Source organism: Labrus mixtus, chromosome 16 (genome assembly GCF_963584025.1).
Source record: "Labrus mixtus chromosome 16, fLabMix1.1, whole genome shotgun sequence".
Lineage (NCBI taxonomy): Eukaryota > Metazoa > Chordata > Actinopteri > Labriformes > Labridae > Labrus > Labrus mixtus.
This window is the reverse complement of record NC_083627.1, coordinates 5,280,492-5,303,990: the sequence shown is the minus strand read 5'-3', so window position 1 is coordinate 5,303,990 and position 23,499 is coordinate 5,280,492. Positions and strand designations below refer to the sequence as shown.

Here is a 23,499-nt window from a genome sequence, read left to right as displayed (position 1 = left end):
AAATAAACTACCTGTTGGTGAAATGAAAAATATTAAACAAAATTCTCTAGAAATAAAATAAAATAGGTCCAAAATGTTTCTTTCCTGCATTACAAAAAGACACACAGCTGTGTATTTGGTTATGCAGATAGTTTTTGAGTTTCGCTCAGAGAGGGAGAGGTGGAGCAGAGTGAAGACGGGCAGAAAGTGGGAGGAGAAATAAGTGAACTGGTGTCTTTATAAAAGAAACGTGTAAGGTTAATTTAACTTGACATAAATTGTATCGATTTAAACTATATTTTCTTACCCTATATATGTTTTGAAAATATATCCCAATATCTTAAAAACTTGATATATTGCCCAGCCCAAAGCTTCATGTGCACAAACATAGTGTACATCAGGATGAGACACATTTGTCCTCGTGTTTGTTTTTATCTCACTTTGACTCCGACATGAAAAGTCAAACACGTTCCTTTGCACAGATTCTGACATCATCACATTTCTGAGAGGAGATTAAGAGAGAAGAGGAGATGGGTCGCAGATTAAAATGTACCTTTTTTTTTTTTTTTTTTTTTTAGAAAGTATTTGACTTTCCATCAACCTGCTAATGACTACATTGGTGCTTATCGACCATATCTGATATCAAATGCAAACAAGAGGTGTAGTGTGGGGGGATGAATTACAACGGGAGCAGCGTGATGTGACCTGAACTGGCACCTCACGGGGGAGCGATGGGAGAGTGGCAGTGTATACCGTCATGCTGATCGACTTGGCTTTTCCACTTTTTAAGCAAGTTGGCAAAACATGAAGCTAAATAAATCAACTTTGGTAAAAGTCTTGTTTGTGTTGGCCTCCATGTTCTCGGTCCCTGTGCACTCCCGGTCCACTTTCATAAGAGCGATTATTTAAGCAAATGAATGCTATTCAAATAATATGCCATTTGAACAGTCAGGGCTTATTCAGTGTGAATTATTTGTGTTTTATAATCCCACACTAAGCACACATAAAATTACTGGAAAGCATCAAACTGGTCAGCTGTGAAAAATCCGATTTGTTCATTAGTGGGGGGATGGAGAGGGGGGACGGGGGGGATCAATATGGAGCTTTAACTGGAGACGCACCACTAAAGACAAAACAGCACAGAAATGATTCAATGAAATTCCTGCATCAATCACAGTTTCTTTTTTTTTCTTTTTGGGAAGGGGGGGAAGGGGGGGGAGGGGGTGTGCTGCTCAAACATTTGCTAATAAATGTTGCATTGTATTGTTGGTACGTAAACAAACACGCTCCTCTTAGCCAGACAGCTGCATCTTTAGAGGGCGAAACCTGTCACATTAATCATCGGCTGGATAAACCTCGTCGTTCTGTTTGACCTGAAAATCTTTTTGGGCTGATGGTGCGCATCGAGGAACCCGACCAAAAAACATGCCCTTATCCTCTCTTTGCACTTCATGCACAGCTACCGGTGCGTTTGAAAGCCAAACTGATCATCACGGGGGCGCGGCGCTCACCGACATTACACACGTTATACACATTTACAGAATGACTAAACACCGACGACTTTCAGAGCAGTTCAGGCTCCGGCACAGTAACTGAAATCTACAGATTTATAAAACCCTCCACTGGACTTCACAGTCAGGCGATTGTCTCGGATTTGAAACAACACATATGAAGGGTGTCAAAATTTTACAAAACCTTGATACCACATGTTTGAAAACATTACAATCTCTTTTTTTATACCGTAAAGTAGTGAGCTACCCTTCCATTTCTCAAGTCCTTTTAGCGTCTCATAAAGTTGCAACAGTTGTTTATGTCTCTTACAGACGCAGAGCAGAGGAGGAGACGGGGAAGTTTGTTTTGTTTGTTTATTTGGATCCCCATTAACTTCAGCAAAGCAGGAAGAATAGCTTCTTGCTTTGCTGAAGTTCATCTCTAAAGCCTCTTGATGCTCTCCATCACTCGGCCCTCAGGTTTGTGCCTCGTGATGGATTTGGCACTCATCGCTGTGACCTGTATGAGAAGGTGGGTTGTCCCTCAAGCTTTTACTGAACTTGGTAAATCTGCATTTTCTTTTGATGCCCTGAACTCATGGAGTGCCCTCCAGCAAACTCTTAAGGATCGGAGTTCTTCCCTCTTTTGCAGAGTTTAAGGATTTAAAATCTAGCCACTTTGTTTCAAATTGTAACTGTTTTTAATTAAGCTCTGTGCTTTTTGTAATTGATTTGAAGTCTTTGTTGTTGTTGTTGCTTTTGCTCGACGGCATTGGAAATGAGGGGAAACCTCAGCGTCCTTTTGAGACTAAATAAAGGTTTGAATTTTAGACACTTTGCAGGAGAGTGCTTGCAATTTTTGCCAATTAAAAACAAGAACTTCCTCAATAGTGGGGAACCTTGGGCTTCTATTTTGTTGATATGTGTCGCTGTTGTTTGATTTTTTAAATAGTGTCATATTGAAGTTTAAAATTCTTGTATTGTGACGACCCTAGAACACATCACTGTGGATTATTCCCTAAAAACTAACAAACGGGTGATCAGTTTTAGACTAGAGTAAAAATCTTTATTTGCAGTAAACTGAAAACTCTGTTACAGAAATCTTGCAAATTAAAAATCAATGTTGTGATAACTGAAAACACTTAATGTTACAGATTACATTGAAATGCCCAGACAGTGTGTGGTAAAAACAAAATGTCAGAGAAGGGGGTTTGGGCGGGGAAGCAGAAGCAGAAACTATTTGAAGAAGCATATATAAATTGAGTGTATTCATAAATGTCTTCTCCAAAGAAGTGAGACTGAGCTGACGCATGAGACGAGAACATGAATCATCACACACAGATAACCGACGCAATGTCACTACCTGGTTAAAAACAAACCTCTTTTAAGTAATAACCGAGCGATGGTGTAGACGTACCTGCCACAGAGGACTTTCCACCCTCCGCACAGGAACCAGCCGAGGCCTCTGTGTCGCTGATTGACTCGAGCCCGAGGCAGCGTCTGGTAGTCGCTCTCTTCATTTTCGAAGCCCTCCTCCGACATCATCAGAGGCATCTCGTCCAGGTTAGAGGGCTCATCTTCTAGAGAGTATCTGTCAGGACAGAGGACAGTCACAATATGGAGGAATAGGGATAGATCGAGTTCAGAGGGAACCCTGTGCTTTCTATTCCAAACTTCTTTATTCACTCGAGATTATCATTCACTTGAAAACTTGAGAATGAAACACTTAAAACTTTTTAAAAGTGACTCTACTTCTTTTGATCCCCATAGGAGTCATATTGTTCTTTATCTAGAAACGGGCTGTGTGGCCAACTACAAACATTTAGAGGAGGAATACCTAAATGCTCCAAAGACTGAAGAAAGCTCAGATTAAAACTAGTCGGAGCAGTTGGCCCCGTTTCTCCATCACCAAGTGCTGTTGAGAACGTCCCCTATTCACGTTCTAAAGGAACAGTGGAAACACTCTGGAGAGGCTCGTCATGTCTTATTCATGAGGCCACTCCGAAGGATCATGAGAGTCTGCGGCCGTACAGGAAGAACCTACACACTCTCCATACGGGAGAAACTCAAGTCAGATGAACAAAACACAAAAAGAGGTGTCAGATTCTTTTGATCGAATATAAAATACACTAAAGGAGGACATAGAAAGACGAGCAAACCCTTGTGTCATACATGAAAAGAAACTGGTTTCAGAATTGACTCACAACAAACTTGAAAAAAATTTCTTGAAAAGAAATGAACATATTGAACCTTTTCTTTTTCCTTAATGTTTATAGAAAAGTAAAGAACAAATCTCTCTCTGTGAACACATTTAAAGAAAGATATATCTATATATCACTAACAGGAGAGCTTATTATATATATATTAAATGATTTTACTTGTTTGATTTCAGTTTTTGATTTGATTTGAGCACTTTAAGGTTTGCTTTAAATGTAAAGTGTGTTATGAAATTTTACTATTTATTGTCCAGATCTTAATTTTGTAAAACTTCTATTTTGGTTGCTGTGGTATCTTAACAGGCTTTTATATTAATTAACTTGTACCAGCATCTTATTGAAGTTTTAAATTGGGGAAGGCTAGACGCTGGTGGCCTAGTGGTTAGTGTGTGCACCCCATGTACTGTACAGAGGCTGTGGTCCTCTTAGCGGGCGGTCTGGGTTCAGGTCCGACCTGTGGCTCTTTCCCTCAATATCTTTCAGCTCTCTCTCTCTCTCGCCCTGATGTCTGACTCTATCCACTGTCCTGTCTCCAAATAAAGTCACACAAATCCCAAAAATAAACCTTAAAAACATGTTTTCTGGGTAGGCTGAGAACCCCGTTACCAGCTATAACATGTTGTGTTTAACCAACTCCCAACATAAAATCCACATAATCATAGTCCAGGGAGTTTTCTATCAACACTTTGAAGAATGACTCTTGCTGTTAAAAGCTGATTGTGAGAGAGTCAGAGAAAGTGATAACCGCAGGTGTAGAGAGACCTGCTGTGTACCGCTGATGAATGTTTTAAATGTTTTCCTGCGAGCAGACTGCGAATTTTCACAAAAGCCGAGGACTGACGATAAAAATAACCCCCCTTTTTTCATATGCAGAGAAACCTCTGTGACAGCTGATTTGCAACACAACAGGTGAGTTATAATTAACTAGAACACATAGGCGTTGTGCATGCAGTATGTCAGAGACTTTGGACTGCACAGGTTAGTTATTTCCAAACATTATAAAGCTGCTTGCAAAACTTGACCGCATTCACTAACTGGTTGGGTTTTGGATTGTATTTATTCAACTGCTTGCATAACGAATAATTCTAGAAATGCTTATAACAGCCTGCATTTCAAATTCCAGTTTTAGGCTAGAAAAACATGATGTGAAAACGTGTGTGGGCAGGCCGCAGAAAATCAAATCTTAATTCATGAATCTCTGGAATATAAGCAGCATGAGAGCTCAGTCCTGTGTGCATCGTTAAGTGTCATGTAACTATGAACATTTAAAAGTATAAAACTAGACTCAGCAGGATTATGAGCTTAATATCCATCATGCACACTGGTTCACATTGTTACAGCCTTCAAGAGCAAAACATCCAGAATCTCCTGTTACTGCTGAGAGGTCCTGCAGCTTCAGGACCACAGAGGACCAGATCTGAGTGACTGGCTTTAAAATGAAAGTGCTGGAATCAAACGAAAGGATTTACCCAAAGTGAATATTTACAAGCATTTGTGATGCAAATGGTTCACATCTTGACAAGTTGGCTTTAGTTTGAAACCAACAAGTCCTGCGCCTTCGTCCTCAGCAACAACTCCGCTCGAGGATGCGGCATGAATCACCGGCGGCTTTCCACTGCTGCAGTCGTTGTTTCTTTGTTTACACACACCGCTGAGACTTGCCAACAAGAAAGCGTTAATAGCCGCAGTGTTTCTCGCTATGGAACTCCTACATCTGATTGCATAATAACTCAACTCTACACAGAGCCGAGTCGTGGGCTGGTTTTCTGGCTCGTAAGTGCAGCGATTGTTGCCAACAAATGTTTCCTGTTCCAGTGGAAAAAGCTTTATTGTTTACCGCTCCAGGGCCTGTGCTCTTTAGCTTACCCAACAGTGTGACCTCTAGTGAGGTCAGGGTCCAATCACCTGTCACATGAATTTTATTACTGAGAGAAAAGGATTACAGAAAAGTGTTTCCATTATTTATCTGAGCTTCAAATCAGGTCAATAAACACCCTTATACCCTAAGATGATCTAATTATATGCTAAACCAATCTAAGTTCATGTACAAAGAGGCAGGTTACCAAAATAAAACACAAACACCTACATTATGTCAACAATCAGAAACAACCTACTACTTAGCTCTATAAGTACCTGGTCATGGGACTAGTTCACTTCCTGTCCATTCCTGAACCAGAAGGCTTTAAAAGCTCATCCTCGCCCAGTCTGTAAAATGAACAAGCTTGTGAAGGATGTCTACAGCATGCAAAAATACTTTAATAACATGAGGTGAAGTTGTTGTTGTTGTTAACACAGGTGATCTACCGTGTGAGGGGAGCAGAGCAGGTATCTGATGCTAAAGCGTACAGAGAAGTTATCAGTACATTGCAGTGGATTAGGAAAGACAAATTACTCGTGAGAAGGATTTGGAGCTTTATGAAAGATGGTATTAGCAAGCCAAGCACATGTCAAAAGGGAGAAGATGCGGAGGAGCTGTCAGACGCAGCGCTAATAGCAACACAAGCTAACAGACACAAGACACGGAGCTCAGGTAGCAAAAGCGAGGCAGAAATGTGTTATTATCTCCAGACAGGCGACTGTTTTCCTCAGTAAAGCGACTCAGTATACAGCCAAACAAAAAACCGCCCCCACTCTTACCGTGAAAGTCTGGCAGAGTTGTAATATGGGACCCTCTTCGAGTTCTTCCGCATCGGATTTAACGGGATGCTGTCAGCCATCTTGGCTGGGCAGTACACATTCTGACGTCACCTTTAAAAAAACTGTTTAGGATTTATGCTGCATTCATGCGCCTGGTAAAGTCTCGTAAATGTGATCATCGCCGCAAAAAAATACATTGACGCTAGGACTAAGGTTAAATAAGATAAAATATATGCGATATTTTTCATCATATTTCCGTTAATCTTACACCAACACTTACACTATAACTAAGACCCTCGGGAAACAAAGTAATTTGTTTTTGAACGCGGCAGCGGATGGTGTCTGATCTGACTTCACAAAATGGAGAGTGCGTTTTCCAGAGGTTTCTGAAGGCAGCACAATTAACAGAAAGTTATCGCTGTCACTGTCAATGCGTGTTAAAATGTTCATTTGTTGACTAGTTTATGAAGAAATTAGACCGTGACGCTTTGTTTGATTGGTGAAAATATAATTGTAAATGTATGTTGAGTCGCATATGGTGTCGATCTATAGGCTACATAAATTAGAGAACTACCAATTGGCCCCACGCTGATGAAAACAGATTTAGCCTATAGCAGATATTCTCCTATAATAAGCATGGTGTGATATTAAAAGTATGAAAAACTAACAAGGGGTCGAGGGTTTTCTCTTTGATGTAGGATGTTTTAAATATTTCACCATTGTCCCTGTAGTCGCCCATTAACTTCAGCCCCTGAAGTCCTAAAAAGTAATATATATATATATATATATATATATCTAAATGGCTTAGAAAGTTTTTAACGTCAGGCCATTTTAAATAAATCTAAATTAATCTGTAACACCCTGACTTTCTAAAACCACCCAAAGAAATGGTTAGCCCAGTTAAACATTTTTTTACATAGTCCTATCTGTAGTGATGCTATAGATAATGTAGAGAGATAAGTTAAAACATGTTAATAGTATTGCCATTATAAATAGGATTCATTTTAGAATACTAACAATACTATTATTGTTTTGAGTTATGCTTTAACTTGAAGAGTCTTTCACCAGGCAACAGGGCATTACGGATTAACAACAAATTAGGATTAGCGTGCAATAAATGCACTTTTTTTTGTTTGTTGGACCCTATTTTTTAATGCTTTATTAGTCTACATAGACTTCTATTAAACAGATCTGCTAATAATGAATAATGTCATGAGAACATATTCTTTGAAGCTCCTGTGGAGAGCTCTTAGTTCGTGATAACTCTGCTGCCCCTTGTGGACAAAATGAAACCTCTTACCTTTAAGATGATATAGTTCTTTAAATGTGTAAGTGTTGTTTTTTTAACAAAATACATCTCATCCTAATTTCTTATAATATTCAATTATGTCACTAATCAAGACTATTCAATGTGGAAAAGTTTTTTTCAAGCTGTTGTAAATCGTCATGTCTGACACCTACCATCTAGCAGCAGTTTCCTGCATGAACAATAAATAAAATAGATAATCAATATTTTATTCTCACAGTGTAGTTTGCTTGTATGGCCTATAAAGAGGCATCAAAATTATTTATAGTCTGTTTCACAACCTGCAAAAAAAACCTCACAGAAGCTTTAAACTTCACATACAGCAGACATTTGCAGATCTCTCGTTAAAAAAAGTGCACGCTCCATTATCTCCTGTGCAGCTATTTTCATTTTTTAAATATTTTTCATACATTTTGCCATATTTGTTCATATGTCCATTTACGTTTGTCTTGCTGTTTTAACTCACACAATGAAGTTTCTTCAACATCAAGACCAGGAAGCTGTCATCAGTGTTTTAACAGGCAGGGAATGAATTAAAACATGTACAGAGATTGTTCTAGGTTTTATTCGGTCCATTCTCTTGTTTAAGAAGACAATTTCTCAACATAACATGACAACATTGCAACTCATAGTTGTGGGTATTTATGAGCATACTTTGTGCTTTGCACCAGCAGCATTGGGCAGCTGTCCAGGGGAGATAGCAGACTCTTTGCATTATTGATTCGAACATATGTTCCCTTCTTCAGAGCAACCATACGTCTAAGCACCGTAGGAATCTTCAGGTACAAGTTAAACATTTAATGTGTAGATAAAAAAAAAAACACTCACAAATGATGGCGAAGTAAAATAGCGAAATGTGAATACCCTTCTATTCTCTGTCAATTGATAAAAAGTTCTTTTTAAGTCTCTATATAATACATAAGAACAAACAAGACGTTTTACAAACACGTCCATCATAGATTGCATAAGTATCAAGTCACCGTCCAGCTTCTGTTCAATTGATTCCAATGTCTTTGCTGTTGTCAATCAGCATAGAAAAATGTCTATTATTCCCCAGGTCCATGCCCGTCTTGGTTCGACTGGTCATCGGACTTCCTGCGGTGCTCATCCGGTCCATGCCTGCAGTGAGAGGGTGAAGCTGAGAGATGCCTCTGTTCTGGATCACTGAGATCTCGTTGTTTTTCGCGGCCAGGCTATTGGCGATGGCTGTCGCATAACGGTTCCAAAATCCAGTGTCGACGTTCATCGCTCGGGCTGCCAGGTCCTTCTGAAACATTTCCCCAAACTTCATCGCCTCTCCCCCCAGCAGGGCCATGGGGTTCTCCACCGACAGCCGTCGGCCTCTCCTGGCTGGTGCGTTGTTCCACATGTGAGTTCCCATATGAACCTGACAATTACAAATAAGATTTTAGATTTGGTGGATGCCTTTATTTCAAACTATTCAACCTGTTTGGCATGGATTGCACAAGTTGACATTTAAAAAGCTGTGATTTGTCTCTCCATAATGAACTTTTCTTTTCTTACGATATATCTTCATTCATAGGTCTTAACAAAGAATGCAACATTTTTCAAATAGACTCATTTCATGGAGGTCTGTGTTTACAACTTCTGACAATAGTATAGCTATAACCCCTAACCCTTGTAGGGTTTTTGGATGCAGTACTGATGCAGAGCAGAAGTGCTTCATCATGTGATAAAGAACTTGGTATACATTCATTCAATCAGCAACAATTTTGACAATAAATCAATATTTTGAGTGATTTCTGTACGCAAAGTTACCAAGCACATGCTGATTCAAGCTTCCAAAACACAAAGAATAGCTTTTCTAAGTCTTGTGTGAGACCTAACTAAAAAAAAAAAAAAACAAGGTTGTGGGCCTGTTTCCTGTTGGAAAGGGCTTTGGGGATTTGGATTTCTTTTATTGTTTAATGACATTATTACACAAGGACTTGATTAAAGAGAAAATAAACAGTATGACAAATCAATGAGAAAATAGCTCACAAATGCTGTGATTAAAAGCAGACATGCAAAGCTTGCAAAAAAAGATTAAAAAGTCCTCAGGGAATTCACTCTTTTTTGGTTTCTTTGTTTTTTTATGGAGAAGATAAAATACCTAAACAATTAATCACAGTACTGATGTGGTGCTAAAATACTAACAGGAAATGATGAAATGTCATGGATCCTATGTAGAAGGTTTCAGTGTTAGGATTGTTTCACATTACGAACTGGCTTTACTTTTTTGTTTTTGTGAAAGTGCTTTATTACTCTACAAGCGTAGGGAGGTGCCAGCAAATCTATCATCTTAAATCACAGAGATCACAGCTGAGTAAAACTTCATCTACCTTCAGATTGCCTTTGGTGGTGAACGCTCTGCCGCAGATGGAGCACACAAACGGTTTCTCTCCGGTGTGTGTGCGCTCGTGGATCTGCAGGGCGCTGGCTGACGAGAAGTTCTTCCCACAGGCGTTGCAGTTGTGCTGCTTTGGTGTCCGTCGAGGATGAACGGGGCCGAGCAGGGAGGTCATTCCTGGGCTGCCGATTGGTGCGTAAGTCGGAGGGATGTGGACGCTGAATAGTGGGTGCGGCCCTTCGGAAGGGGTGCTCGGTTGACTGTGACCGTTGAGCTCGGTTTTTATCATGCCTGATAGTGGGCTGGTTACCAAGCCAGGGATGCTTTGACCTGCAGCCGAAAAGAAAATCCATATGAGACTATTTCAATGTCCAAAAAAAGAAACAACACTTTTTTTTAAACAAAAGGATTGCCAACCTACCTCTTTCTCTGCTCAGTTGGAATGACATGCTGTAAGGAGTCTCCTCTTTCACACTCAGATGGCCGGTCTCCATTCCTCTCAGCTCTTGGGCCGCTGCAGCTCCTGATGCAGAGGTAGGAGACTCAGATTGCTCTCTCTTCACTGAGGCTGCCATAGGCTCTTGGTATTCTGGCCTGGTCTTGTTCTCAGCAGGGGATTTAGTGGTTGATCCTTCTGAGTTGTTTTCAATCAGAGACGCAGACACATGGGGGGAACAGGACGACTCTGACCCATTTGGGCTTTTTGCGCTGCAATGGTCCGTCCTTTTCTCAGATGAATAAACACTGAATTTGCTGCTATCATCACCAAAACCGTTTGTTAGAGATTTTATACCAAAAGAGTGGGTAAAGCTTACAGTAGAGTCAATCATCCTCATTTGGTTCTCAAGAGCAGCGATACTTGAGATAATGGCGGAAGACTTAGGAGGGGAACTCCAATCGGAGATCAAGGGTTTAGACGGGTTTACACCGTCCACCATGGTTTCTACCTCGTCTTCTTCTTCCTCGTTAACTTCCTCCATTGAAATATCGTCAGTGAGGTCATTGCTATTGCTGCTTAGACTGTCAAAGTTTCTCTCGTTGATGGAGAACTCGCTGTCCATGTCCTGCAGCCGGTCCACCAGGGTAGAGTCTGGAATCTGCCCCACCATGTGCATGCGGATGTGCTGCTGCAGGACAACAGCGTTGGTGAACTTTTTCTGGCAAATAGGGCAGGAGTGTTGCACCTGAACGGGAGGGTTCTCTCTGTGAACACCAATGTGAGCCTTCAAGTTGCCTTTGGTGGTGAAAGCCCTGCCACAGACTTTACACTTGAAGGGCCTTTCCCCGGTGTGAATGCGGTAGTGCATCTTCAGCGCGCTCTGGCAGCTGAGGACACGGTGACACAGGACGCACTGGTTGGGGTCTGTGATCTTTTTGTCGATGTTCTCCACCAGCTGCTGCAGCTTTGAGGTTTCGGATGCTTGCATAGAGTCCAGGGGGCTACTGGTTGGGAGTTTGATTTCGTCTGAGTGGATTGAGATGGGTGGAGAGTTCGAGACAGGGGATGCTGAGGAGACAGGTTCGGGTGTGGTGGCCCCTGCTGGGATCGTAGTGCTGGTTGCTTCTGTTGCTGGGTTGCCTCTTGGTCTCAGGGAGAAGGTTTGGGGCAAGTGGACCCCCTCTGATTTTAATATATTGGATGCTTCTGTCTCACGGTTAGATCGCGGAGACTCTGAAACAGGAGAAAAATGAGCCTCACTGCCTCTGTGTTTAGGTGACAAAGATACACATTCAAAAGGAGATGGCTGGAAGGGAGATTTAACGGATGGAGTTACACTTACAGGGTCATTTGAGCCTCCAGTACTTGTAATAGTGGAGGAAAGTGGAAGACCCATAGAGGCTGGTAAAGTTGCTACAACAGGTTTGCTATCAAGCCATGAGGAGCCAGGTTTTTCTGGAGGGATGGACATACCGTAGGGAATCCCAGTAGTGGTTGGCACATTGTCTAGATATTCTGGCACCGGGTAGGGGTTCATCTGGACGTGAGGATACTTCTCCTTGTGTCTCTGGAAGTGTACCTTCAAGTTCCCTTTTGTGGAGAAGCGATTGCCGCAGATGTTGCATTTGAAGGGCCGCTCTCCTGTATGGGAGCGCAGGTGGATCTGCAGAGCGCTGTCGCTGCCAAACACTTTGGCACAGAACCTGCATTTATGCTTGAAGAAAGGCTCCTCTGGGCTGGGCTTGGTTTCGAACAAGGACACGTTTGGCAGTTTCCCTTTCCTGTGCTTCATCAGGGCTGCAAGAGGGTCAAGTGCATTAGCTGTGGCGGCAATGCTAGCCAAGGGATTTGGGAAGATGACGCTGCTGGGAGGGCTCTGAGGTAGAAATGGCAGGCTGGAGGATGAGCTGAGGAGGCTGCTCTGGCCCATTGGGAGGGGGCTGGAGGAGCTTAGCGTCTGAGTACCACTAATGCTGCTGGTGTGTGAGCCTGTGTACGGAGGGAGTAATGTGGAGATGCTGCTGCTGGAGAGAGGCGGGGTTGAATTCTCTGAGGAGGCTGAGGTGCATGTTACATCTCTGAAGGAGGATTGTCCAGATACAGTTTGTGGTTGGAGACTTTGTGACTTTTCAAGGCCAGAAGACATAGACACAGCAGCCTGTCCATTGACGGACGAGGGCATTGTACCTGACAGAGGCAGGATGGGAGGAGGGATGATGCCTTGAGAAGAAAAAGGGTTAGATGCCAGAGACAGAGACCTGGACACCGGGTTTAACGCTGCCTGTGTTGGTTGCCTGTTCATGACGGCTACCTGGTTGCAGATCTGCTCAATAAGCTGCAGCTGGTGGACCTGTTGTTGCTGCAGAGCCAGCAGGTGCTCCAGGATCACGGGGATGGCAGCTGAGGCAGCCTTCCCTCCAGTACCACAACTGTCGATCCCCTGCGAGAACTGGGCGACAGCCACCCTCGTGCTGTGGAGAATCTCCAGAGTCACGTTCGTACTCGGCATGCTGTAACTGCCAGCAGTCGACATCTGGGGGGAAATGGACTCCGCTGAATCAGGAGGCTGGGGGCTTGAGGGTGCGTTGTAGTCGTCCGGTCGGCAATGCTCATGCTCCATGGCTTCATCCCGATCAATGCCTTCCTCTAAATTATCCAGACTGTCATTGTCATTCAGCATTGTCTCCCCCAGCTCAAAGCCGGCATCTGTGGACTCTGCTACAGACGAGTCACTAGACGCCACACTGGGAGCCGGAGAGGGTCCGATAGGAGATGCCCCTGGATCTGGACCCCTGTTATTGTCCTTTACTATCAGCACTAAGGAGTCCTCAGTGCAGACTTTCTGGTGTTTACTCAGTTCAGTCCATGTGAAGAACTCAGCACAGCATTTGTCACAGATGTGTGTTTCCTCACTGCTGCCTCCATCGGTGCCCCGTACGAGGCCTGAAAGTATGAAAAAAAAAAGACAGATTTAGAACGCAACACTGAAAACATACTGTTCAGATATTTTCCGAGGATCAAATTTTGTAAGATGTAGTTTATCCAAACACACAATCTGACCACAGTTTGTTGAAAAGCATTTTTTTAAAACCTTTGAATTTGAAATACCCAACTAGTGGAAATATAACGTGCAAAATCATGCTGAATTATTAAGTTATTTAAAGAAAAATGCCTAAAAATATATGTTATAAATTGATGATAAATCCAACCTCTTAGATTTATTTGAAGACTACATGTATGAAACACAGACAGAGTTTGGATAACGTGTATTTTCTACCCTCCTTAAAAGGGGAAACTGAAGATGAGTCCAAGTTTAAAGTTCACTAATGGCCCGTTATTGTTCTGTAATCATATCTAAAATAATATGACAGAAACCTTACATTTTGTCAACTCTTCTAATGACTGCAGCCGCCACGTTTGCAAGCAAAGTGTCGTTTTATTTTGTGTCACCACTTTAAATGATCAAATCAACATCAGCACCCCGTTGTAACAAAGGCTTCACACTCACAGCCCATTTTTAAATGTTAATACTATTTTCACAACAAAATCAATAAAGTTCAATGAAGTTATCTGACCTCTCAATCGTGCATCCATACAGATAATGAAACTCAATACAGAAAATATTGATTTCTTTGTTTTGTTCAATCGTACATTTCAGTTGATATGCATCATCTTTACACCACATTCAACTTAAACCCTATTCTTGTATTCGTCCGACCTGACTGATGTGTGAATATAAACCGTACAATTAAAGACTTTTGATTCTCCAAGCAGTCGGACACACACTGTTGATTTATTACTTTAATCACTCTACTACTGCTACTTGTAAATTCCTGTTTGCAGAGCAACACATCTTTGATTCTGCGTCAGCAACATAAAACAGTCAATGGTGTAAACAAGAGCATCTTATGGGGGAGAAATAAGTCCGATTCTGAGGGGTCCAAAAAATATTTAAACTTGAGTACATTTTCTTTTCATATTAAAAAAAAATGTTTATTTTGTCATTGGGCTGAAAATCCCTGGTGGTGCGCCTTTGTGTTTAAATCTATTAAACAAATCTAAAATATCACAGCGTATGTTGTTTCCACGACAACACATGAATAACACCTCTTTCAATGCAAGCCCTGATTTAAAACAAAAGAAGAAGAAAGCAGAAAACATCCTGCTGTGACTAACATGGCTGTCATGTCCTAACTTGTTTGGCCTTTGTCTGTTCACGGTTTAAGAGAAACGTTTATATCGTTTTTTATCTGTAAAGATCTCTGAACAACACTTCCAATGAATTCTGATTTCATCGTCTTCCTTCATGTTTGATATTTAAGATCTTATCACATCTTTGTTTCCCGTTCTCCTCGTTCACTTCATTTGACACGTGTCCTCAAAGAATGAAGGAAAAGTACACTTTAGATTCAGTGTTGCATCTGTTCAGGCTTTGCCCCATTAGGAAACAGCCAGCAATACCAGATGGAAAAAAAAAGTGGGGGAAATCAATAGTAAATTAAACAAACGCTTGGGCTTCCCTGCTCCAATTTAAGAGGAGCGGTTAAAACGAGGTCTAAAAACAGATGCTCATTATCAGGTTAAGATTAGAAAAGAAATATGTAAAGGATATTTTCAATGCAGCAATAGTTCATGTTTTTCATTTTGTTGTTTACTTATTGACACATATTTATAAAAAGGGATACCAAATAATGTGTGTGTGTGTGTGTGTGTGTGTGTGTGTGTGTGTGTGTGTGTGTGTGTGTGTGTGTGTGTGTGTGTGTGTGGCCTACATAAGAGCTGCACGCTTGTTCTTAAACACAGCAAATGTGGACAGGAAAGCAATGAAGACGAGTGTCTGTGTGTGTGTTTGTGTGTTCATGTTCACCCTCATGTCCATGCCGTGTGTGTAAACATGTTGTTGTGTGTTTCTGTGTGTGTGTTTGTTCAGTTAATACACTCCAATCATCGCTGAAAGAAGGAGTCAAAGTGCGCTCAGGCTCAACACAGACTGAGACGTCCGGTGTGTCTTTAATTTTATCAGCAACTAAAGCAGAGACGAACACAAAGTGCATTCTCTGTGTTTGGAAGTTACACGTTGTTTTTGAAGGCATCACAACATTTAAGTTAAAATGATGTAAAAGTGAGAGATAATGAAAGTTGATGTTCAGTTTGTTTCAGTTTAGAGATGAAGAGTGGGAGCACAGAAATCTCTTTAAAAGTCAAACTGGTGTGGTCAGTAAATAATCGGAGTCGCTGGCTCACATGGTGGGTGGTCTGAACATCACCCGGGCGATTCAGCAAACACAAGCGCTAAAAAAAAAAAAAAACTTCTACTGTTAAAGCTCAGGAGTTTGTCTGCACGTTGTAACATTAACTTCCAGGAAAAACAAACCAAAAGATCAGCTTTGAAATAAGGCTGTGGATTTATTTCCAAACACAATAAAACTGACAGGAATTTATTTTAAAAAGTCAGAGCGACTCCATCCCCGGTGTTGGGAGCAGAAAACAGATTTATGATTGTGTCTTTCTGTGTAGTTTGGCGTTAGAGACGAGAAAATGAGGAAAGCAAACAGACCCTCAGCACGGCGGCGTTGCCTCTTTGACTCTCTGCGTGACCCCCGGCTGCAGAGGTCAGCGGTTCAGATGTACTAATTGTATTATGATCCCGTCGTGGAGCACTTGCCCCTCGCAGGGCGAGCCTGACAAAGGTTAAGTCAGCAGGCTCAATGTGGTGTGGTGAAGCCCCCCCCCCCCCCCCCCACCCTGCCCGGCTGCAAGGCTGAGGGAGGGCCTGTTCCACACTCGACACTTTGTCACAGCCACAAATAATAACACAAATAATAACAAAGGGAGAAATTACAATAGCAATGACATTAATAAACAAACTGACCGAGAAATGAACAGAAAAACTTAGAAATGGAAAAACGAGCGGTGATGATTGAAGATCATTTGTGAAACTGAAACAGATTTCTGAGGGCCTCTTGCTGGTCGTCATGGTGACATAAATGATGAACAAAGTAAAAACTGATACAAATAAATACAAACATAGATGTAACATGAACGATATCAAATCATATTAATAAACATTAATTTTAATGCCTGTTTGAGTTTTAGGTTTTGAACTAATTTGCTTTAAATTTAGAGAGCACACCAAATCCAATTTCAAATTTAGTCAATTTTAAAAGAAACAAAAATCCAGATATTTAACAATAACTAAAAGTTCAGATATTGGTCCTGATGTGACTTTTTGATTAATTATTTGCTGTGATTAAAAGGTTTAAATAAAATCCAGTTTGTCCTTCACTTACACTGCATGAGGGGAGATTAAAATGTTAAATGAAATATATTTATTATGTAATATTAGAATATTTAAGGCAGGTTGGAGAAGAGGGACACAGTTACAAATAATGTACACAAGGCAGATCTTTTTTTATAATAATAATTCATATTTTAAAGGTAACATGCTGAGATTAAAAAGTAAAGGATGTTGAGAGATAACTAATCTAAAGTTTTTATAATATTTAAATGATTTATGAGATTTAGAAGCTCTTTTGTCCTGAGTTTACAGAACATGTTATAAAGCTGTAAAGTGCATGAGCATGAAATCACGTTTTATTTCGCTACAGCTCGTTACTGTAAGGCCACGTTTTCATCTCTGAATATTTTCTCAACGTCTCCAAATGTTTGATCTTCTGAATTTAAATGTTTATTTTTAAGTTGAGAAGAAGGCCTCGAGCCCAAACTGAATCCCCTTAAAAAACAAAACCTGCAGCCCCACTACTCATAAACACACTGTTCTCTGTTTCTGTGAGTTCATTCAGTCCTGTCGTTCACCACAGGCCCTGTCTCTGTTTCTGCGTCTAAAACTGTTAAAAATGAATTAAACCAAACATGAAAAAAGGTTTGATTTCAGTCATCACACGCTCTGTAGGTTTGTACTGTTTGCTGCTTGTTTCTGCTTCGTCCTGTGTCCACAATGAGTTTGATAAAATAAAATAAAAATCAAGATCAGATTTTTGATAAAAACGTTCAACACGAGTTAAAATTAGCGCCATTACATTTAATTATTGTACTTTAAAGATTGCACGACTGATTAAACCAACATTTTATTCATAACATTTTAAACATTTTAAAATTAAAAAACGAACAAAAAGGACACTTACTCTTTAATTTGCCAAGTTAATGATTTTCAAACTTCTAATTAGTCATACTCTGTTTAGACCTACAACCTGAAAAAAAAAAAAAAAAAAAATGTTCTCTTCCTGCTGGTGTTTTGTGAACAGCAGGTGAAGTAAAGCCGGTAAAAGTCGCTGAAAGCCTGCGGGGACACCTTACCATTCGTGCAGAGGGGTCCGCTCCGTGTCGCCTCCTCCTCTGACTGGAGGTGCTTGGGTTTGGCTTGCTTGCGGCGGGACATGTTGCTCTCCGTGTGCGACTCGCTGCTGCCTTCCGCCGACTCATCTACGAGCAGCGACTGGGACCCTTCAGAGGCAGCGGACTCCGTGAAATAAGCGAAGTGAGGCTGCCGTCGATGTCCGTGTGCAGATTGCGCATGTCAGTGTGATTGTGATGGAGGAAGGAGAATGCTTTTACGACTCTTGCTGCCCTTCGCTGGGTGATTGGCTGCGCTCCAGCCAGCTCACGCTAGATATGGAAATGAGGGATGGGGTTTAATAATAATTAGTTCACTTCCTGTCCGGTGCGCGGCGACTTTTACGCACAACTCCGAGCAGCTCCATCATGGTTTTAGTCCGAACAGAACTCCTTTTGCGTTAGTGTCTCAGGGATAAAACTTTCTTGCCATAGGCTGCATCTCCAAGTTGGTTGAGATCTAAGTTTCTGCTTTTCCTTTCTGGGCTCTTGGTTGAATTTCTCGTAACAAAAGACGCTCCAGTTTTAGCTAAATTCCCGGGCTGAGGATGGAAGGATGTCCAGCTTGAATTTGTCGATGAAAGGAGCTGTTATCCTCCCACAGTGGGACAGGATAAAATGCGTAAAGTCCCACGTCCATGCGTTTAAAAACAAATATATTATTCTTGCGTAAAAGGCGAAAGATCTCTCAGACGGAGTGCGTAAAAACAAACTTTGTTGCGTAGAACTTTTCACTCCGGTCACGGATAAGTCCGACCTCACACTACTGCCTGTCGGAAGTGAGACTCCCTGGCTGGACCGAGGCACCGGCGCTCTCCTTGTTGCCTCCGCCTCCAGTCCATCATTAGATGCCTCTTCAGCCGCCTGCGATAGGCTACTGCCAGGATACCACAGGAGGTGTTGGAGCGCCTGCTTCATTTGTTACGACCTCCCACAATTTGGCGCCATTGTGGACTGAAAATGTCTCTATGCTGGGAAAGAACTCTTTGAGTCCTTTATGGGATGATCAGAGATGTTTGTAGGTTCAAACCACCTGGATTTAGTTTGTAAACTGCTGGAGTTTATAGAGAATAGGGAATTACAATTTAAAATAGGTCCACTAGATTTTTATTTTTGTAGTTTAGTTTAAGTTGGTTTGGTGGTTAATTGGTTTTTTTTTGTTTTTTTTTTATCAAACTAGCTATCAGCTACAGATCATCATGGTACACACAGTCAGAGAGTGTGAGGTTTATAAGATGTGGCTGTGTGATCCTTTTCTTCCTCAGACTGTAACTATTTCAAAGAACGATACTTGACTAAAGCTGTAATCCCCTCTCACCAGGCTTTGTCCCAAAACTTGTAATTATGTGGTATTAAAAGATGCAGCTGGGGGAGGACAGAATCAGCTGTTGATAATTGCAAGTACTACACAACAGCCTGGTATTGATCGGCATGTCTCCTATTCCCCTGCTATGGAGAGATAAGGAGAGCTCTGCTCCTGCTGGAATATAATTTCTTCTGACCTATCAGGTTGCTACAGACTTATGATGAATAGCCAGAGTGGCCTTATCTGGAAACTCGACCCTCCCTGATTCGATATTGATTCTTTGTAAGCAGCGTGGGCACACAGAATCAAACCGGCAGCTACTTGACCATGAGCTCTTCCAGATTCTAACTTGGCCTACACGAACGCAGAGTCGCAGACTGCACTCCAGCCTGAAGCAGCACTTCACTCTGATGATCCTACGTCTGTTAGAGGAACAAATTCATTATGTATTGTTTTAGTAAGATGAGCAATGTCCAAACAAGGTCAATTCATCTTGTAAAAATGACTCCTAAATTTAACTTTTCAGTCAATAAAAGTGATAGAGGAGGGATTGAATACATGGAAGTACGCCAAATATATATAAAATGAGAAAACTGTAAAATACAGAAAATTATGACGGTGTGTTGGGCCGATCCAAATTTTTAAAAAAAGGAAAAGACGCCATTAAAATCAGAGAAAAAAACTCTTTTTGTGAGATTACAGAATTGAACATTTACAGAAAAAAAACTCAGAGATTATAAAGTCAAAATGATTTACTACCCAGAATAAAATCACAAGCGATGACCCCTAATTACGAGTGATTTTAGCCCGGAATCATCACATTATCATGAGCATCCAGACCTCGAAGAGACATAGCTGTGAATTAGGACTGTTCAAGAGAAAATAACAAACTGATGAAGACGAGGTGATAGAGTTTGTGCATCAGGAGGAGCTACATCGCACATGACACATGTCAGGATATCTGTTGTTAAAAAGTTATATATTTTTTAAAATGATACCGATCTCCCTAAATACCCACAACCAATCACAGCTGTCTCATTTGCAGAACTGATTAAAGCTACAAAGCTTTATATTGAGAGTTTATGTGACCATCTCCAAACACTTCACATTAACAAATATCCCCGAAAAATGTCACCACCAAACACAAAACAAAACTCTCCTGCATGAATAATAATCAGTTCATCCCCACCTACCCTCTCTGAACTGTACAACCAGTAGGACCCCCCTCTCACCCCCTCCACCCCTCCTTCCAGTTACTGCCATCAGGCGGACGCTACAAAGTCTCTCCGACCTGGAAAACATCTACAAAAAAAATCCTTCATTCCCTCTTCAATCATCTCCCTGAACAAAATCAAATAGACACTTTTCATCAGCTGTTGTTTATTTTCTGAGCCTGTCAAAAGATAGTCTTTGTCACTGCTGGGTCATCTATCCATCTATCTATCAATCAAACTTCACAATATGACAGTATAGTTACAATAAAATTTGAGAACACGTTTTAAAAGACAGCCCCAAACTTAGTTGACAAATAAAACACGTACTTTTATTTATGACCCACTCCATATAAAAACCTGACAGAGTGTGCAGAGTCGAGGAGGATTCCCTGTGACGTGTTTCAGTGTTCATACAGTATGAAGATCACAGTCTGTGATTTACCGTCAGCTGAGTGCACGAGCAGACAGAGCAGCGTCCTGTCAGCCGCTGCCAGCAGAGGAATGTGAGAGCTGCTGAGCGGAGCTATGCTACGACGAGCTAATGGGCCCCCCCGACCCGCCGCTCAGACAGACAGCGATCAGCCGAGAGAAAAAAATGCAAAGCTCTGCAGGCAGGGATAAGTCAGACTTAAAGACATGACGAGAGCTCGGCTGAAGAACCTGGAGACTCCCAATGAATTCAAACCGAACTGTGAAACGAGTCAGAGAAACACTCGATGACAGTGAAATATCTGCACGGCAGGGTTAGCTACATTTGCTTCTCTTTAACCTCTCTGACACGAGAATGGACAATTCATTAATGCAGCCAAACCTTGTTCAAGCCAATCCATCTTTAGTAGATTAGTATTGAAAACATTGAGTTTGGCATCTTGTTTTTTGTTTTTTACTCAAGAAGCGACCATGTTTGGACGAGCAGAGAGAGGACGTGAGTCATCAGCAAAGAGCGAGTTTCATTATTTATATTATTGTATTTATTGGAGGCCCAGTTTATGGGAGGTTTTTGTTTTTCAGTGTCTTTCGGAACATCTACATGACTTCCACCTTGGGGAAAAAACAGCTATTAGCACAATCACTGCGAGACCACTCGTCGGTTTAATATATACTGTACAGGTCACTCTCCACATTTGAATGAAAGACAGATTGATGATGTCATTCCTCCTCCTGTGTCGTTTTATTTTGAAGGCACCTTGAGCCGACCTCTTCCATTGTCATTTTTCAGTCCTTTGAGCTGACGCTGCGATTCTGTTTACACTCTGCAGTATCAGAAACTGTCACAGATAAGTGTGTAGATTTAAATAGATCAAGATATTTACTTGAACTGGTGTAAAAGCAGCAGCTAATTAAACACATACAACATCCCATAATAAACGTGCAGTAAATAACTAGAGGAAGAAATATATGGATCAAGAAATTTGATTCAACTTTTATAAATAACAAACTGAAATGAAGTCAATCTTAACTGCTTTGCTAAAATACATCAAAAATAGAAACATACTTTGTTTGTATATGCAAATACAGTGAACTACGGAAGCCCTCGATGGACATCCACCCTTTTTATTTACTTAATTTCCCCGTGATAAAGAGGTTAATATCAGTTCTTTTCACAAGATCCTGATTTGTTTTTCTTGTTTTCTCGTAGTAGCGGTATCATTTTTGTAATCTAGAAAACAACATTTTAAAGGAGGTGTTCGCACATCCAAATATCTCATGAAGTAGAAGCATAGGAAATCAGACTGTAGCATTGAAAAGAAAAAATACCGCACACAGCATCACCGATTTATTATGGGGGGAAAAAAACACGTTTCAGTCTCTCTGAACCTTGACACACTTGGTTCAGAGAGACTGGAATGTTGTGATTTCTTAAATAATTTGGTGATGCCGAGCATGAGTGGCATGCAGGATTTATACTTTTTAATGCAATGTAGAAAACAAAACAGGCTGGTCATGAAATGTCATGCTGCCATTGCCCACACTTACGAGGTAAGTAAATCCTATTTCTACGTTTGTTTTGTGTATTTTCTATTCTAGGAAGACAAGAAATAAAAGTCCAGATCTCCAGAAATCAACCTGAAATTATTGATATCCCAGGAAAATTAATTACAGTAAATGTCCACTTAGGGCTTCCATACTAAAGGCTTATTTCAAAGCCACCATCATGTCTGCTCTGTCTGATACGTCTCACTAGCTGTGCACTAGCCTGCTGTATAACACTCAAACCTGCACACACACACACACACACACACACACACACACACACACACACACACACACACACACACACACACACACACACAGACTATCACGATCGTTAAAGCCTGAGTAATCATGACTTACTGATACTGTACAGTATGATCAAATTCTCAGACAATGGTCTTGTCCATAAGATTTTGCATGGACTTTAATGTTTGCAAAACCTTGGAATATCAAAGCTCTTTCAAAAGAAGTAAAAAAAAAAATCCATTCAATGCTTTTGAACCGAGGTGCGGGACAGACTCTACCAGACAAAAATCTAAAGACTTAAATCTGAGCCGACTGTTCTGATACCACAAGTGATCAACTAAAAATTCACTTTTTGGTGATTTGGGTGAACTGGCCCTTTATAGTATATTTATGGAATTTAAAAATATCCAACATCCGGGGTGAAGGGTTAGAAATACTCAGCAGTAAGAAGTGCCAAAGGCTGCAGCCTTAGTTTGTAATTTATGAGCCCACCGAGCCCCCTGCTCCGTTTGATTTACTCTTCGATGAACCCGACGGGATCATAACAATTTTTTAGTTGAGAATATCTCTCCTCCGGGGGGGCTTCAGGGTGGCCTCGCACCTTCTCCGTGTGCTACAGAATAGATCTAAAAGAATTACACTCGCTCAGGCTTTGTTTCCACATATAATCACACAAAAGGATTTTTCCTGAAAATGACCATAAATCACAGGCCGGATCAATACGCCGGGCCCGGGCTGCACTAGCCTGATAACACAATCAATACGGGGTATTTGGATTTTAATTAATACATGACAGCGGCCCGGACCTGAAACAGTGAAATATGACCTCAGTCCCTTTTGAAATACGTCCTGCAGAGCATCACGCGCCACAGCTCGTCAGATGTCGATGTGATCTGGTACCTGAGGAGCTGAAGACAAGGCGGGAGAGGAGGGGGAGGAACAAGAGAGGGGACATGGATTTGTACAAGAATCAGGATAAACAAGGCCTA

At 41.2% G+C, this 23,499-nt stretch overlaps 3 protein-coding genes across 6 annotated transcripts in view; 1 reads left to right on the top strand and 2 right to left on the bottom strand.

Moving 5' to 3' along the window:
* atp9b (ATPase phospholipid transporting 9B) overlaps positions 1–6,414 on the bottom strand; it is a 43,074-nt gene extending 36,660 nt beyond the window's left edge. For 2 of the 3 annotated variants that reach the window (XM_061060244.1, XM_061060245.1), the window contains exons 1-2: positions 6,323–6,414; positions 2,887–3,060 (exon numbers count right to left, since the gene is read on the bottom strand). In XM_061060244.1, the coding sequence (XP_060916227.1) occupies positions 2,887–3,060; positions 6,323–6,402 (254 nt within the window). In that variant the 5' untranslated portion in view covers positions 6,403–6,414. Of the gene's footprint in view, positions 1–2,886; positions 3,061–5,818; positions 5,891–6,322 lie in introns of all 3 variants that reach the window. The other variant, XM_061060246.1, reaches the window with a different exon arrangement.
* LOC132990650 (uncharacterized) overlaps positions 1–23,499 on the top strand; it is a 270,244-nt gene that overhangs the window by 125,970 nt on the left and 120,775 nt on the right. The gene's annotated exons all lie outside the window — the stretch shown is intronic.
* sall3b (spalt-like transcription factor 3b) lies at positions 7,824–18,606 on the bottom strand. The gene is made up of 4 exons (XM_061060243.1): positions 17,735–18,606; positions 10,400–13,360; positions 9,971–10,308; positions 7,824–9,015 (listed from the first exon to the last, which is right to left on the bottom strand). Exons 1-4 carry the CDS (start codon positions 17,814–17,816, stop codon positions 8,623–8,625), a joined length of 3,774 nt encoding a protein of 1,257 aa, XP_060916226.1. The 5' UTR covers positions 17,817–18,606; the 3' UTR covers positions 7,824–8,622.

Excerpts from the sequence above, each read along its gene's own strand:
- sall3b (XM_061060243.1), bottom strand. The coding sequence starts at position 17,816 with ATGTCCCGCCGCAAGCAAGCCAAACCCAAGCACCTCCAGTCAGAGGAG. Across the intron at positions 13,361-17,734 it reads CGGACCCCTCTGCACGAATG|GCCTCGTACGGGGCACCGAT; the intron begins GTAAGGTGTCCC and ends TCATACTTTCAG. Across the intron at positions 9,016-9,970 it reads CCACCAAAGGCAATCTGAAG|GTTCATATGGGAACTCACAT; the intron begins GTAGATGAAGTT and ends TGTAATTGTCAG.